We start from the raw sequence: 17,509 nt of genomic DNA, 5'->3' as shown, positions 1-17,509 counted from the left end.
ATGGCAGCAGCGCACATTCCCTCCAGTTTACGTGGGGCGGAAAAAACCACCATGACACTATACCGACTGGCAACATTCTTCAAACCATGCGACGTATGGTGCACATTGTGAATCGCGGCCAGTTTACTCCCAACCGGTTTTTTTCCTTTCCTTATCGGGGTCCCCACAAGACTTGACATGCCTGATCAACTTGTTACTGTTGAGAAATAAAGAAGTGCAGGCAGGGGGCGACGGTAGGAGGAAAGGAAGAGGAGGATCGGGGGGCGCGCACTGCCTCGCGAATCGACTCCATCACCACATCGGAAGCCAGACGCTGGTCTTCTTTCGTTACAAATTTTCTGGTGCTGTGAAACCCGGGAACCGGCGCACGAGCGAATCTACGTTCGACGGCGCAGCGGCTCCGAGGCACGCAACGCTTGGATACCTTCGTACTGCCATATCCTGGAAGCCTTGCCCTCGGCCGCCGCCCCTTTCGGCTCGTGCCCAAGCCCGCCCTTGTCCCGTTGGTATTCGCAACCCCAGCGTCTTGCTTCATCGACTGGTGCCATGGACGCTCTTCGTATTCGCCGAGATGTCCTGCGAGCGACCATCTCCGGGACCATGGCAGTCCTCGACGCCTTGCTGCGGAGCCAGGCAGCAACGGCCCTTGACCGACAAAATGTCCTCGACCTCATCTAGCATGACCAGGTGAGCCTTCACAAACTCGACGCTCAAGTTCAGGAGAACCTGAAGGATGAAGAATTTGATGCCGACGTTTTGGAAGCGATCGATTACGACGAGCGTATCTGCGCCCTGCGAACGCGCGTACGCTTCTCCACGAGCAATGACTCTCTTCCGCAAGCCCCGTCCTTAAACCTCAGGCGGCGCTGTTCACTACCCGAATAGCAACCTCGACTATTTGCTCGCTTCCCGAGGAGGCCCGGCGGACAATGGTCCCGGGTGACGTGCCGCCTGCCCGGGAAATGACTGGTGCGGCGGTAGAAGAAGAGAACAACGACGACGGAGGTGCTGCAGCCTTTCAGGACGCCAAGCAAGACCCCGAGGGGCTCAGCCCGGGAGAACGGCTCCAGCGACCTCCCAACCCTGGTGATGCCGTGATTGCCGTCGTGGAGAAATCTCAGGGACCCTGCCGAGACCTCACCGTCGCTGACGCGACTATCGTTTCCGAGATGTCTGACCGGCCTTGCCGCAGCGCTGGCGTCGCCGACACAGCTCTCCCGTCAGAGACGTCGCTACAGCCTTTCCGCAACCCTCGCTTCGACGACTTGACTACCGCTCGGGAGACGTCTGACCCGTTCTGCCACGGCCTCAGCGTCGATGATGCGACTCTTGTTTGGGAGACCTCTGAGCATCCCTGTTGCGACCTTTATGTCGGTGACGCACCTCTCGTTTCGGAAGCAGTTCAGCAACCCGGTTTCGAGTCGAAGATATTTTCAATGGGTCCAGCAACAAAAACGCGGTTCGTGCAGAAGATGGACTCGCTTCAGCGGATAAGGAAGCGCCTGCTCGTCCGACGCTCCGTGTGCGAGATTCGACGCCGGAAGCGAGCTTCAGCCGCGCTCGTCCCGGCCCGGTGGGGAGGCATCCTCATGGCGAAGCAGAACAAATGCTTCTATGGTGACGACCCCTTCTTCAGCCAGCGCAACTCGATTCAGGACGAACCTTTGTACCCTGTTGGGAACGGCGAGAGTGAAGTCCTATGGTTCGTAGAGATAACGGACAGGCCGATGGAACACACATATTTCCTCATGGAAGCAGTATCGGACGTGGAGGCGAGGGCAATGCCATCACGCTACCATGATTCTCTCTGGAAATTTGGCAGTTTACATCAACTGTTCCCGTTTGATCCTGGCGGCTGCCTTGCGACCGAAAACCAGGAGCATGGTCTCTTTCCGGTTGACCATTTGAACGTTCGCAATCTTAGCTTTTATCCCCTAAGTCACTTTATCCAGGAACTCCGGAAGCGCTCGTTGCCCGTGACGCTGGCTATGGGTTTGTACTGCCGCGCTCGAATTACAACTGTCTACAGAGGTCGACGGCACCGAGACACCCAGCCAAATGCTCCACTGGATCCGCCAGCCAGCCTACAAGCATAGATACTGTGGAATCATGCGCCGCTACGGGAGCCGGACAACTGGTCGTAGTGGGGCGCGGACTTCCCCACTTCCCGTGCAGCTGCCAGCTAGCTCCTAACCAACTTGGCGGCGGCGGGAGTGTGTTGAGAAATAAAGAAGCGCAGGCAGGGGGCGACGGTAGGAGGAAAGGAAGAGGAGGATCGGGGGGCGCGCACTGCCTCGCGAATCGACTCCATCACCACATGGGAAGCCAGACGCTGGTCTTCTTTCGTTACAGTTACCACAACTCCAGAGCGCTGCCCTATAGGGACCGGGCAGCTGGACGGGTGGCGCCACCACTCGGCGCTCCCCTCGTTAGTGGAATGAGCCGGTGCATTGGACTACACAGCCTCCCGGTGTTTTTGTTGCGTTTGCGTCGGTGCTTTGCATGTTTTGGTGGTGTTGTGAGCGGATATGTGCGGTGAAACGAAGTCTAGACATATGTTTTGGGTTCTTAGATGCAGTAACGGGTACGTAAACTTGTCGGGCGCTTCTAAAGTTGGGTATCGGCTGCAATGGCATGATGCTTTTTTGCAGCGATCTACGCTTCGCTCCACCCGATCTGAGTACGAATGAAACTACTATTATCAGCATTAATTTTTTCTTAAATGCACTAGCGGCCACGTAAATTTATTTGACGCTTCTAAGTTTGGGAATGGGCTACATTGACATGAGCGCTTTTTGCAGCGCTCTGCGCATGGCCGCGCGCGATCTCAGTAGGAATAGAACTGTTAATATTAGTATTCATTTCTTCTCTGGTTTCAATGACTACGGTTTCCACGCCAGCCTTAACGCTGAGATACCTCGATACGTCTGCTTTGAAGAGAAAGGAACCTGCGAACGAGATCTATTGCCGTGTGGCCGTGGAAACGTCGTGGCAGTTTAAACTTCCTTTCTGTAACCGTGAGCTTTGTGCCTTCACTTTTGGTGAGCGACGCAGTTACAGCATGGGAGCCTGAGAGCCGATGTGGAACTCCCACGTTTGTAGTGGTCATTTTATCAAGAGCCAAAGTTATTCAACCACCCAACAGCTCAAGCTACAAACCATCCCTCCTCCCCTTCCCGTTTTACCACCTGCTTGGTAAAACGGGTTAAAAAATGCGGCATTGTTAAAAAATGTGGCATTGTTAACGTCAGCCTGTCTTTTTAAATGCTAAAGTATTTTTTATAGAGTACCTGAAAAAATTGTGTAATGCCTTGAGAAGACACGAAAAACGCGCGATTAGTTGCCTCAAATATGGGTGCATCAGCCCTAGTCCTCCAGCACAGACACATTTCCGACACACTGGGAGCAATTTGTATTTGGAGATGAGGGGCATGAAAGTGCAAAATCAAACAGCAAAATCACCCAGCCCTCCGTCTAACGATTACGATGGTTGAACGCGAAGCTTTCTTCGTGCGAAATCGAATGGGTAATGGCCACAGTCAAAGACGCTACGATCAAAAGACCAAACTGCGTGCTGGTCAAATTCAAAGCTCAACTAGTCAAAGTTTAAATCCAGAAGTCAATCAAGGAAACCCACACGAGGAAGCTTTGCTATAAAACATCATCGCCGTTAGACAGAGGGGTGCATGCGTGTTCAAGCGCAGGTGGCAGCTTGTCAGCAGCATTCAGTTGTGAAAATGAGTACAGGTTTTCGGCACCCTCCTGTCTCGCGTCCCAGCCACGCAGGAATTTGTTTTTGAAAAACCATTAACCAATTAGCCAGCAACCATTGCCATTCTTGTAAGGCAATGCTTTTCTACGACAAGCAATAGTGTTCTATTATCATGCGGTATTTATTCTGTAAACGATTCCCGATGACTGTAGTAAGAGTATTGCTGTGAAATTAAACACGTTTCTGCCGTAGTTAATGAAGTTACGGAAGCGTCGTTTGTCACAATTTCTGTTTTGATGTAAATCTTAGAAGGCACCCCAAACTTCGTCTTTCGTTTGTGCACGACGCCGTTTCGTCAACAACTGCCAAAGACCAGCGCCGAAGCACTCCTGGATCGGTTGTACACACTGGCTTTGTGGGAGCATTTAGCTGCAATATACTCCTCGATACGCCAAACTGCATGCAAGCATGAAAAAATTGCGCGAAGGAACGGACTTTCAGTTCCAGCTTGACTTCCAGCTTAACGCATTGAGTGTCGTCTGCTATTTGTAATTGCTGAGTATGGGCGCAAATAACACACATGGCATGCCTCGTAAAGGTCGCCTCCACGCTCAAGATTTACCGATCTGAAAACAGTCCTTGTGGTTATCTACGCTTTGCAAGCCGCACCGCAGCAAAACGACAGAAAGTCATGCACGACTACGCTGCGTTGACCGCCACCGGCATTCCACTGACGAGCGGTTCACCACGGGCGGCGCTGTTCGCTGAAGCGACGGTGGTGCCACACAACGGCCGCCCGGTCCCTATAGGGTAACATGCCGCCTCTAGCCTCTTTAACTGACCTTCGAAGCACTCATTCACAGTATGGTGGCAGGGGTTGCTTAAGGCTGAGCGCAAGACAGAAAAACACACTCCATTGTTCACTAATTTAGAATGTCCTGCGCCATGACTTAGGAGGGCTTCTCAGAGCGAGGCAAGTACTCCAACAGACGTACTTGCGCTGTGATTAAGTATGAACACCTACCAACTCGCCCAAATTGCACTTGTCCTACAAGTTATCTGCCGCTCATATATCGAGCAACTGAGAAATCTGAGAGCGATGCACTAGAAAGGGTGGTGGTGTGGTCATGTGCCGGCGATTAACTTCTGTGGCGAAGCTTGATTGTTGTATCCGCTACTTAGACGCCCCAGGTGCAGTTTGACCCTTGCATTCTTCTCCGACATTACACGCGGTAAACAGCTTGAGGAGACCCATGAGGGTGACTCCAAAATTTTTTAATTACAGATGTATCAACGGAACAAAATGTGGAAAAGAAATCATCGAAAGAACACTGAGCAAAGAAAAGCCTATACGGACTGTTATTGCACCCTGATCTCCTGTAGTCCAGTCTGTACCAGTGAGTAGCGGAACGACTTTAGGGACGAGTCGGTAGAGGGAGCGAAAACTAAACCTCTACATAGCGGCTGCGTTGACCGTTCCGGGCTTTTGTAGGCATCTGCAAAGATCACAGCGAGGCCTCCATTACCATTTACAAAAAGGGATGACAAAAACAGCTGTACCTAATTTCTACCGGGCATTATATACAGTTTATCAGTAGTGTTAAACTTGGTACGGTCACAACTTTATTGCCTTTACCCGCCGCGGTGGCTCAGTGGCTAAGGCGTTGCGCTGCTGAGCACGAGGTCGCGGGTTCGTTTCCCGGCCGCGGCGGCCGCTTTTCTGATGGAGGCGAAAAGCAAAAACGCCCGTGTGTACGAGATTTCGGCGCACGTTAAAGATCCCCAGGTGGTCAAAATTAATCCGGAGCCCTCCACTACGGCGCGCCTCATCGCCGACGTTGCGTCGGCGCGTTACACCCCACAATCAATCAATCAAATCAATCAACTTTATTGCCTTTTATCACTGCGTTAAAAAGTACTGTAATTCGTTTCAGGCGGCTCACTTTGCAACTTATTTTACAGCCCCTTTTCCGGACATTGTTTCCGCAGAACGCAAGGCACAATGTCATTGCGTCGTATCCGCGCTCTGAATGCGACGATCTTCTAGTCCCTGCTGTAGAATGTTCTCTGAGAAATCTGGTTAAATTCCTTAGGAAATGCTTTCATCGGATGCTGGTTTACAGCCAATCCCCGGAGCCGTACTCATCACCTAGAAGCCCGTGGTTTTTTAATGTTCAAAGCGACTGGCAGAGAAAAAAAGACTTGGTAAATGTTGTGCTAATGTGAAACTCACCAAGGTAAAATTCGCTTCCCCCTATTTGTTGAGCGTGTTACGTTTTGTCGCGTTTTACTAGTGTATAGGCTCGAAGTATAGACGTCTTCTGAGACGGTGCTCTTGCTTTGAAGCCATGGTATTGTCAGTTGAATGCGCGAAGAAACTTGTACGACACTGCTAGCGATAATATTATTACACGGGACAATTTTGGAACTTGTCGGTAAACATGGTGAGATATTTTATGGGAAGGGACGGGTGTATGATACGGGACTTGAAAATATTTTTATAATGTCGGCTGCACAGCATCGATGGACGAAACGGAGCAGTCCGCCCACACGTATACCTGCCTCGCATAAATAAAGAAGTGCTTTTAGAGGCGTCTTAATTAGGGTGGTATGCAAATTGACGAAGCTCCAATAAAAGCGGCTACTTTGCACTCTGATGTGCCCGGAATCTGGATTTCATGGTTCCTGCACTAAAGCAATCTTTCTGCATGGTATATATGCAGCTTAATTGGGAGGCTCCCGAAACCGATGAAACCAAAGTGTTCCGGCCATGCGGATCTTTTTTTTTTAAATGAACGGTTCCAGTCACCCGAAAATTTAACACGAAACACTCGTACATGACGGGGCAATTCTTCTCGAGTGTATCAGATTTTTCAGCTTCCCAACTTATCCCTCGTCCATCTGTGTGTATGCAGGGGCAGTACATGCACCGACTGCAGCTACCCCCGAAGTTCCGCCGCGAACGCCGCAACGTGAACCATCTCGACTTCCCGCCGGGGATCTACTAGTCGGGTACCCCGGCGAGATCAAGATTGCAGACTTCGGATGGTCTGTGCACGGTCCGCACTCCAGGTATTTGTCACAGCACCTGCCGCTTTGTTTCTAATCGCTTATTTATTCACGCAATCGTACCGGTTCGGGGCTGGCAGTTGGATCATTGAGGAGGAATGAGGACATGCAAGCTGCAGAAAGACAGAGGTAGAATGATTGGCGTACAGTATACGTATATTACGGAGCAACACATATGTAGCCACCTTTCTTCAGGTGCAATCTATTGATTTTGGCATGAATTCTGAAGATATGGAGTTTTTTTTAATGGAGTTCTGGTACCACCTTGATATTGATTATTGGAAGTATCCTGATTAGGAAACAATCAGGCGGCGAGAAAAAACCTTCAGAAGTAAATAATGGGCGGCACCGCAAGCACCGAATCTTTGACACAAATATAAGCAACTCGGAAGCATAATTGGTGAAAGAAAAATTTCGGTCTATAACAAAAGCGGAAAAGGAAGTGCGGAAAGTGCGGAACCCCATTTGCAAATATATATGGCACTGCCTGACACCCACCATGAGGTACGTCAGATTGTCACAATTGAGTCGGCGGCTTCGCTGAGAAAAATACCACTGAAGGGTCCTCCAATATCCTTATTAAAATGTTGGGGACTCAGAACAAGCAAGCAAAATAGGCTAATAAACAAAATACTAAACTTGAGAACAGCACGGCTGTTTCACGTGTAAAAAAAAGGGGCGGTGTTAGCAGATTCCAAAGTATACTGTACCTTGTTGTCTTTCTTCTACCCATTCTGGCGGCTTATGTTAGTCTGAATGGATGCTCTTACATATAGCGGGACTTATCTGTGCAAATAACTGGTCTGACGCATGCCTCAGTGTGGTCTGTATACAATTGAGCGCCTGGCATTTAGCCGCTCTGCGCAGGCGGAAGACCACGTGCAACACTCTCGATTACCTCCCTTCCGGAGATGGTCGAGGGCAATGCGCATGACTAGCAAGTGTACCACTGGGCAACGGGCATCCTCGCCTACGAGTTCCTGGTGGGAAAGTCGCCCTTCGACTCCTCCAGTGCTTGGGAGACGCGACGGCGCATATGGCAGCGTGCACACTATCGCGCCCCACGTCAAGGCCGAAGCGCAGGACCTCATGAAAGAGGTGAGCGATCAGGTCTTCTAGAACAGGCTTGGATAAAAAGGCAGCACAAGCACCACTACTGTTCATAATGTTACACATGCCTTGTGCACGCATTTTCTTCAAGTACGGCGGTGCTTCGAATAACGCGTTCTGTAGACTCTGTGTGTCTGTAGCCCGATAGCTTGTTCGGATTACCTGCCCTTCACTGCGCAGCTTTCAGCACTTCTGCAGAACCAACATGCACAAATTCACTGCATACAATACCTCATACAAATTCTATTTGTTCCCCACGGTTTCCCTCCCCTCCGCTCGTGCTTTGCAAATTTTCTTCATAGTGCACGTAACATTTTAAAGTACGCACCAGGTGCCCTGATGGGCGTGAATGTTGAACCATCCTTCGTCGCGTGCAGTTCGTATAGGTTATTGGAGTTTTATAGAAACTGAAAATAAAAGTGCGTATGAGCAATGTCCTCGTTCTATGAAAACTGAGGTGCCTATTAAGTGTCTAAATTGGACCAAGTTTTCAGCACGAAAATTTCGGACACCGCTTTGAAGAGCACTGGTGTAAGCGCAAATTCAGCTTACTTAGGCCCATTTTTTTCATACCCGTGACCAAATTTTTGTCCGTACATGAATGCCTGCTTGGGAACTTCAGTGCATGCTTTAAAAATGTGACTCTACTCAGTAATAAAATTTCGCACCCAGTGCTCGCTGGTTGCGAAGTAGTCACATGACCACTTGGTGACGACTCCTTTATTGCTTTAGGAGGAACTCAGCGTGTTTTTCTTAAATGATGTGAGGTACAAAAGAAGGAGGGGTACAGAATTCATCACGCATTGTTGAATGTGGCTGAATTATAACCGGCAATGATGATGGTAATTATGATGATGATGAATAAGCAAAAAGAACTCTGCCGCGCCGGTACCGCCATGGCCAGTGGCCGATACCCACATGCCAGATACCCACATGAACAGACCAGTAATTTTTCTTGACGTGTGTGTTCAGAATACAAGGTGCCCCAAGGCATTTCCCAGGAGTTACTGCAGCTGCATGGAGGGTCTTGGTATACCGGACGACCCTCATCTTGATTTTGTGTTAGAAAAACGTTTTGTGTAAAAAAAAATGGTCCGCTGGTATCGCGGCTTATGTTCGACGGCCGACGATGCTTTGTTTGCCGTAAAAAAGGCTGTCGTTGCTCTCGTTCATTTCCCTCCTACTTTTTCATGACGTTATGGAGCAGTCCCAAAGGCACCAGGATTTTTTCTCGATCGTCGCTACCTTCTAGAACGTCTGTCGTGATTATCTGTATCTTAAGATCCAATAAATGAAAGCCAATCGCGAATGTCTTTTTAACGCGATCGTGTTGTGGCGGCGCCAAAACAATCCCCAACGCGCAGGCCATCACGCACTGCCTCCCAAGGCTTGCGCTCACGTCAGATTCTACCGCCCGGGAGAATACCCAGGAAATACGCGTGAAGTTGGCCATCCGTAAGTTTGAGGCCGACCCAGCAGCGTAGCCTGAAATCCCTCGATTACGTTAAAAATCTGACTTTTGCAGCTGACTGCATCTCTGGGCAGGCGCGAGAAGGTATGATAGGCTCTCACCATCGCCCCCTGCGCCTTTTCACTGCTCTCGTACTGCGATGAGAAACATGTAAACGGAATCGAAACTGGAACGAGGCCTACTGACGGTGGTGAGGCACCCTGTTCTACAGTATGAGCTAGCTTATGTCTGTGCTCTTTGAAAAAAGCATGCTGTGCAAAAGTACAGGCATATATTTTTATTACATTAACATGTGATGCCTCAGTGTTTGTTTCAGAAATTTGCTTAGGGAAGTCAACCGGTACTGAGTAGTAATCACTATTTTTGATGCCACAAATAGTGCGGGAAAGAGTGCGGCGGGGCGACGTTTATGCTTTCGAATATTTTTGGCTTTTATAAACTATTTGTGCTGCGGCGAGGTATGTTTATATTCATGGCGATATAATGCACCTATTACTTGCTTTTTTTTTACACTTTAGGGTACCTTTGATAAATCAAAATGTAAAACAGGCCCGGAAAGTTTATGCCCTTATAGTTATAATTTACTTTGTTGGAAAACGAAAGCTTTTTAATTTGAATATTTGGTCCAAGTTTATTATAACACTAAAAAAGAGAGACGGTTGACTACGAGCTCCGTTTCAATGCACAGTAATCAACCAATAGTTGGAGTTTTATTTCATTCCCTCTCAACCGCCTGCCCTTCCTTTCATTTTTAATGGCGGAAGAGCTCCTTGTCGGGTCTCAGCGACGTTTTGTTCGTCCCAGGCACTGAATGTTAAAAGGCCGGAAGAAGAGAAGAGAAACGGGAGCCGGCGAATGGGTACGGGAACTGCCACTTCTTTCTTCTTTTTACTCCCACTTCTTTTTCAACATCCCCGCTCCCCCCTCCTGGAAAGATGGGAAGATGCAGGCGCAATTTTCGGAGCTTCTTTCTCTACATTTCCACACCCCTCGGGGGATGCAGGAGGCGCACAGATCATCCACGTCTATTTCCGTCACAAAGTACACGCCGTAGACAGGCTTGGCCGCTCTTATCACCACATTCAACCTTCTTTTCCTTTGATACCAAATAGTGCGTATCTAGCCTGCAGACCTTAATTGAACAGCTCCTGAGCTGTTGCGTTTATGATATTAGGGGCGAAGCTCCTCTTGCTCGGGCCCTGTCCCGTCCGTCCCTCGTTGCTGCTGTACACGGCACCAGGATGATGATTGTGGCAGGGTCCCCCTAGGGATTGGCCAACCAAAGATTGGCCGAAGAGGTCAAAACGTTCAACGCGTTCGTTGCTACTCAATAAGGAGGAGAGGAAGAAGAAGAGGTTGTCGTTCGTCGCCTGCGAGCTCAAGACACGTACCGGGGGTACGCGACACAAGACGCTCTGCAGAATGCGACGGCCAAGGTGGCTAAAATGTCACACACCGAATTCGCCAAATTACCCATGGAGATTCTCATCGTCCCAAACAAGCCCTACATAATCACCACAAACATCGACGTCGTCGGCGGGCTTGTCAACAGAGCGGTGGGAAGTGTTAAGCTTTGCGAGCGAGGAGTGGTGGTCTTGACGCGGCGGCGCCCGGTTTCGATCCCACGACTCTCTGGCCGCGACGGGAGGTACGTGGCGCAATTCCCACTGCGCTACAAACCGAGACGCGAGCATGGCTACGAACGCGCCTTATGTCCTTCACTCATTCAGATGGTGCGCGCCGTCAAGAAGACCTATAACAATGTTTCACGGTTTCACCGATAAGCATTTTAGCTTCGCCCCTCTCATCACCTTCACTTCGTGGAGATGTGGGGATTTTTTTTTGTTGTACCTGTTGTATTTGTATTTAGGGTAGAGGCATCCGTTGATGTTTCCTGCGGTTCGGTTCAGCTTCTTTCTAACCGGCTTCTTTCAAGACTCAGAGTTCCCGCTCGTTGCACAGTTAATTGAGCTGCTGTATCTGGGGGGCTCCCCTGAAGAAACGGACGTTTCTGAACATCAGTCGCTTCCCCGCCCACAACTGCTTCGGGGGTGATGGCGCAACTTGTGGCCTTCCCATGATTTAATCGGGTCAGGACAGTCTCCAGAACCAGACGTTTCATCGTGGCTACGGCATTCGTGGCTGTTTAGACGGGAGGAGATTTAACCTCACCCGCTTGACTGCATTCTTCTTTTTTTTATTTCGCCTTTAAAGGGACCCTGGAACACTTTCGATACGCGCTTTCCCTCTTTTCTTCGCGCCTGGAACCACTGCGAAAGCCAGCACGGAGCGGCACAGCGTGATTTGCTCGTTGCACCAGATACGCCTTACATTTCTGCTTTGTTTTTGTGTCTTTTTTTTTAAGTTAGCGTTCATTGCTGAAACTGAAGGAAAACCGGCCAACAGCCACTACATGGCCTCAGTGACGTAATTCGGGCCGTAGAAGCCCGCCAAGACCGGGGAAGAGGGGAAAATCGTTTGAGCGAGTTTCCAAGTTATCTGATGGGCATAGAGCAGTAATTTTTGGCTGAGGTACTTTGCCACCCCCTACTCTAAGTACTGGGTGTGTTGGGTGACTGCGTTCTGCAAGCATTTAAGATTTAAAAAAAAAGTTGAAAGAAGTGTTGCAGGGTCCCTTTAATTGGAGAGCATTCAAATAGGTACAGAACTGTCGAACACCCACGTGGTAATCACCCCGCTGCATTGCAATAGCCCTATAGGGTGAAGTCGTCCATGAGTCGGTGAAGCCAAACGCTGTACGATAACTTGTGTCTTCCCGTTGGGCGGCCGCAACGTGTTTGCGTTTGAGCTGCTACGCCCACAGAGCAAGCAACTGTCTGAACAGTTCATCTCTGCTCACATTTAGGGTCTCATTGCGGGCTTCTTGATGCTGTCTGGAGACTTGACTAAAACTTCAGTGGCCTTGACCGAAGCATCCTTGGTGTTGTTTGACTGGCTGTCTTCAGCCGAGCTAAGCTGTAACTTCAGACTACGAGCCAAATTTTTACGCACCTTGCAGTGAAAACGCTACATTTGAACTGCACATCGCTGGGCAGTAAAAAGCCAATAGGGAGCTTTGAATTGGAAGGGGATGATGACTGCTTTAATAGTTCGAGTCGGAGTTTCAATTGCTGATATTCTGCTTTACGAATAATTTGGTACCTCGAACGTTTTAGGTTTTCTTCGAGGGCTCAGGAAGTTTAGCACTTCCCTTAATTCATGCCACCAGCGTGCGCGCCCAGTCTTCTCGATAGAAGTAAAATTCACTTAACTGCATTAGTAAGAACTTCCTTGCCTACACGGCAAAATACCATGTTGCTAGGCTAGAGTTCCTGTACTATCTTCCTTGTGCAGCAAGCAGAGGCGGCACCATGTATACAGCCTCGATGATCGCAGATGGATGCTCGCGCACGCGTAACTTGCCGTGAGGCAGTCGCGCTGGACGCGTCTCAAGATTCAAGAATACTTGCATATTAGAGACATGTTAGCTTTTCTGGAGCTGGATGCCCTATTCTCGACTTCGTAAATGTTTTCTGAATTCACCGTGTTGTTTACACGACGAATATTTTCTCTAAGTTTACTTGCCTAAAGTTTTCTGATAATTACGATTGGTTAGTTTTGGGCCACGGAAAGCGACGTATAGTGTGAGAAGTGGCGTTACTCGAGGAAAGTAAGCAGGTCGGCACTATAATGAAATGCTTATAGTGCCGTAAGCTGGCACTAACGCTGAACTTATGGAATTATTTGTTTTAGGAGCGCGCTTTAAGAAACGCTTTCCCTTATCATTTTTGTTGGGCACTTGTATGCCCGCATTACAAAGAAATAATGAACAAGATGGTCTTTTCTTTGAAAGTTTAACACGAGCAAACGAAAAGCACGCAAGCGTTGCCTTTTTCTCTTTCGTAGTGAATGCTTTTCTTTTAGTGCTTTATCCATTGTTTTTTCACTCTTTCCAACAGCAGCTCGAGAACCAGCCTGCCGACCGGATTTTTTTAGGTAAACTCCTGGCCCTCCAGTCGGTCGAAAGGAAGAAGACTATCGAGTGAAAGACCTGGCCGGCTATCCTGATTTTCGCTGAAGACTGCTGTGCGCCGCGTATTGTGTGAAATACACATCTAGATCGGGAAATTAACAGAATGCATGATTTATTGTGCCCATTTTACGTCTCGCACGAACTGGCAGTTTCTAAAACCTGGTAATCCATGATTGTAAATAAATGCTTTTTGCGCTTTCTATTCTTCTTTGTTAACCTTGCCAAAACGGCCGCTGTCCTGAAATTAAAGGGGCCATGCTGACAAAACACAACTTTTGTTCAATCGAGAGATTGCCTCGTTAGAACCATACCGACACCACTTTAACGCACACTTCATTCAAATAGGCTATATAAGTAGCAAAAAAAAAAAAAAAAGGAATGGCCACGTGACCCACCAGCTCATTTCTCGCAAGAGAACCTATGATGTCATATGTCCAGCTGTGCGATTGTCTGAAGCCGGCAAAAGCAAGCACAAGTTAGGCAGGGCTTATAGCTTGCGGAACGGGCTATTTGCACTTAAATGTAATGCATGTTCATTCTACAGCAGTAAGAATGGTGGGGTAAAGAATGAAAGTTAACACATAGAAGTACCGATGCGCACTGCTGTTAGTACTGGGCGCACTATGCTTGCACTTAACAATAATTGCACTTGAACTTAAGAATCAACAATAATCGATTGCAACGGAACAATCAATCCTGTAAAAAGAAGGCTACTTTGTTCCGGAAATCGGCAGAAACAGTTAGTTCCAAGTGACTGCTCCTTTCTTTCGTTTGTTTCTTTTATTTTTTTCTTTTCTTTCTCCGTATTTAGTGACAGTTATCAATGAGTGCTTCTGACAGAAGTTAAAGCCGTGGCTGCCGGGCGACGCCGCACAAGCCCATCTGTTGGCTTTGACGGGCCCATTTTACTACCTCGTACTTGATAATAAACAAATTATTATTATATTTATACTCCTCCTCAGACACTCCAATTTTGACATCGAGCGCAATTCATATACGTTTCCGGCAGCACTATTAACCGGCTATTTATAACATGTGAAACTAAGCACAGCTATAGGTTCATCTGAGCGGCCAAACATTGCAGACAGTTCCCTAAGATATTCACATTAAGACGCGAGATGCAGAGTTTTCTTTGTAAAATAACCTTAACTGCGATGCATATTTACGACGACATAAGGCGACAATGACACGAAAGTATCCGGGCAAGATGCACCGACCACTTCGCTGTCACAACCAGGGCGAGTTATTCTTCGACCGTGAACTTTGAGAGAAAACTGCGAAGCTTCCTTTTGCAGCCGCGTAGCTGCGCTTCAGGTGGATGCCAATTTTTTCCTTCACTGAACTAACGGTTGTTTTTGTTCCACCGCAAGCATACCTGTAAACACAACAGCGGTGCAAAATAACGCTCTCGTTTTTGTTACCAGTGCAAGAAGCTGAATGGGTGCCGTCAAAGCGGTCGAGGATCTGCAGTACGCACTTTGACAGCGGCAAATATTTGACAACAGGATTGTCATGAACTCATTTTTTAACCGTAGACAGTTCAGGACAGGACCTTACGTTTAAATACACCAGTCTGGATTTCTGTGTTGCGCACGTCGCTAGGTTGGCGCCCCATACTTCTTTCCCACTGAATGTTTCCTGTCATATTCGCTGCAGATATCAAATTTGTGAAATGGTAAGGACATATCGAATCGGAACTTGGCGTCACCCCTGGCCGGGTATGACCGCTTCGCTATAATTCTGTGTTCGCAGATCATCGGTCAATACGTTTGCTGACATTGTCCACGCATTACTAACACAATTAAAAGCGCGCAATGTGTAGTAAGACAGGCACATAGAACTATGATGGCTATATTTCGAATCACATAGTGTTTAATGGTTTTGAGTTAGAGTAACAAAACCTCTAAACAATTCCCACCTCCATTTTTCCGTTACCCAAACAAGGGTAACAAACGTCATTAAGTTCCCGCGAAAACGCATTAGTGCACGCTGAGTGCTCATTCAACCTTTTATTCCATGACCGATGGTACGCTGTGGTAGCCGTCGAGAAGAAGCAGAGGAGACTCCTGAATAGAAGGTATTGTTCTCAGCTCTCCCACACACTAAAAAGCAAGATGTGGGAGGAGGACGCACACACTCGGGTTGGGGGGGCATTAGTGACCACAAGGAGCAGTTCGTAGTTCAAGGAAGGGTCACACTATCTCGGCTCTGTCGCCGTCGGACAGCAGGGTGAGGGTCATGTTCGCGCGCATCCAGCGGGCCAGTGGTTTGTAGATGATGTATAGGCGGAAGTACCCGAAAGCCGTCCAGAAGACGGTCGCGGCGAGGAGCATCGCCGTCAGGGAGTGCTTGGAGATCCACGCGTTGGGGTGGTCTTCGAACAACGCATACATCCAGGCAAAAGCAACGATAACCGCGTTAAACAGGGTGAACGAGATGTTCATCACGAACATGGTGGCGTCGGTGCGTGTTTCGGGCTCCACAAACCAGTACCACAGCGACCTGGTGCGGCGCTGCACCCGGTACCTCACCCCGCACGAGGGGCAGGCTTTCCCCTCGGGCCCCCGGTCGATCCGATTCTCGACGCAGTTGAGGTGCACGTACGCTTGGAGACACCCGCACGGCGACGGGAAGAGCGCCTCGGGATGCGCACCGCCTTCTTCGCCGCACAGATGGCACGACGGATTGACCGGGCCCGATTCCGCTGCTGAAAGTTGGGACGACCAGGCGCCACGGTCACAGCTAGTGTCGTCGGCAAGGCTGCCGTCCTGGTGCAGCGTTGCGACCGTGCCTCCGTCTTCAGGGCGCCAGTCGTGGAGTACGTGGAGGCACTCGCCGTTGGTTGCCAGGTGGCTGTCACCGGCGCCCCTCCATGCTGCGTCCAGGGACAGGGCTGGCAACCCAGAGGCTGGCTGCGCCATTGCGAGATGGAAGGCGTGGCTCCGCGAGGCGAGTAAAGAAGTGGCGCTGATGGTGGTGGTGGTGGTGGTCAATAAAAATGGCGCATACCCACTTAGAAGGGTTGGCCAAGAAGAATTTGTTTTGTTCATGGAAACCGATTAGGTCAGACAAAAGAGCGGAGCAGAAGAAAAGTTTTGGTCGGTATGTTCAAGACACAAAAAGGAAAGCGCTGTAGAAAAACAAAATAAAAGTAAACCTGGTCGGAACAGTTCTAGCACGGTAAACAAGCCGTCTGGGAAATGAATGAGTGCACGGCGGGACACATATGGCAGTGGCCCCTTTTTGTGCCCCCAAAAGACAAAAGCACTGGAAGAGACAATGGCAGTCCTAGGCGTCGCAGTGGAGTCCGAGCCTTCTTTGATGATTAGAATATCGGAGGCAAAAAAAAAACAGGGTTTATCAGATTCAATTTCTGGCATAGGTGGCACAAGGGAGAGGTCGTTAGTTCTGCCTGCCCGATATAGGGACTCCACAACAACAACAAAAAAAAGTCAGCGAAACTTCGCAGAAGTGTGTCTGACAGAAACTTCTTTTCCAACAGAACCTGATTTGGTCAAGCTCAGGAGACCTGTGCAGAGCATGACCAGAGGCATCCTGGGCCAACAGGTATCGGCAATAACGGGCAAGCAACGCGCAAACAAACGGAGGAAGCACTTCTATAACCGTTAAAACCAATGCCATAACAAATGTGCGGTTTAATTATGGGGTAATCCACAGTGGCCAGGCAGCTAAACAAAAAAAAAATTCCCACACATGAGTGGGGACGCAGAAATAAAAAGTTTCGAGCATAGCCCTAGCAAAAATTCTGATACAAATTCTAATATACGTATACGCTTATTGCCACTAATAGACCTATCAGTCTGTATTAGTCTATTAGGTCTATCAGTTTGTATCAGCCTATTAGTGCTATTAGTCCTATCAGTGTGTATTAGTCTATTAGGTCTATTAGTATGTATTAGTCTATTAGGTCTATCAGTGTGTATTAGTCTGGTAGGTCTATCAGACTGTATTAGTCTGACAGGTCTACCAGAGTGCACTAGTTCTATCAGAACCAGTGCAAGTTCGAACAAAGCAATGAAACATGGCAACACATTTTATTGTCAGGGTACACAGGCAAATTCCTCTGGCTGACAGAAATCTGGCTGAATAATTT

General features: G+C 48.7%; 1 protein-coding gene across 1 annotated transcript; it reads right to left on the bottom strand.

Annotated features, from left to right (window-relative positions):
* Nucleotides 1-15,587: 15,587 nt before the first annotated feature.
* LOC144158477 (E3 ubiquitin-protein ligase MARCHF2-like) lies at nt 15,588-16,316 on the bottom strand. Its single transcript, XM_077689375.1, has one exon. The coding sequence runs from the start codon at nt 16,314-16,316 to the stop codon at nt 15,588-15,590; it is 729 nt and encodes a 242-aa protein (XP_077545501.1).
* Between the last annotated feature and the right edge of the window lie 1,193 nt (nt 16,317-17,509).

The sequence above is a fragment of the Haemaphysalis longicornis genome, unplaced genomic scaffold (genome assembly GCF_048455015.1).
Source record: "Haemaphysalis longicornis isolate Haplotype H1 unplaced genomic scaffold, Haemaphysalis longicornis Haplotype H1 scaffold_1, whole genome shotgun sequence".
Taxonomy (NCBI): domain Eukaryota; kingdom Metazoa; phylum Arthropoda; class Arachnida; order Ixodida; family Ixodidae; genus Haemaphysalis; species Haemaphysalis longicornis.
The sequence above is the reverse complement of the archived record's forward strand: the minus strand, read 5'-3'. Positions and strand labels throughout refer to the sequence as shown.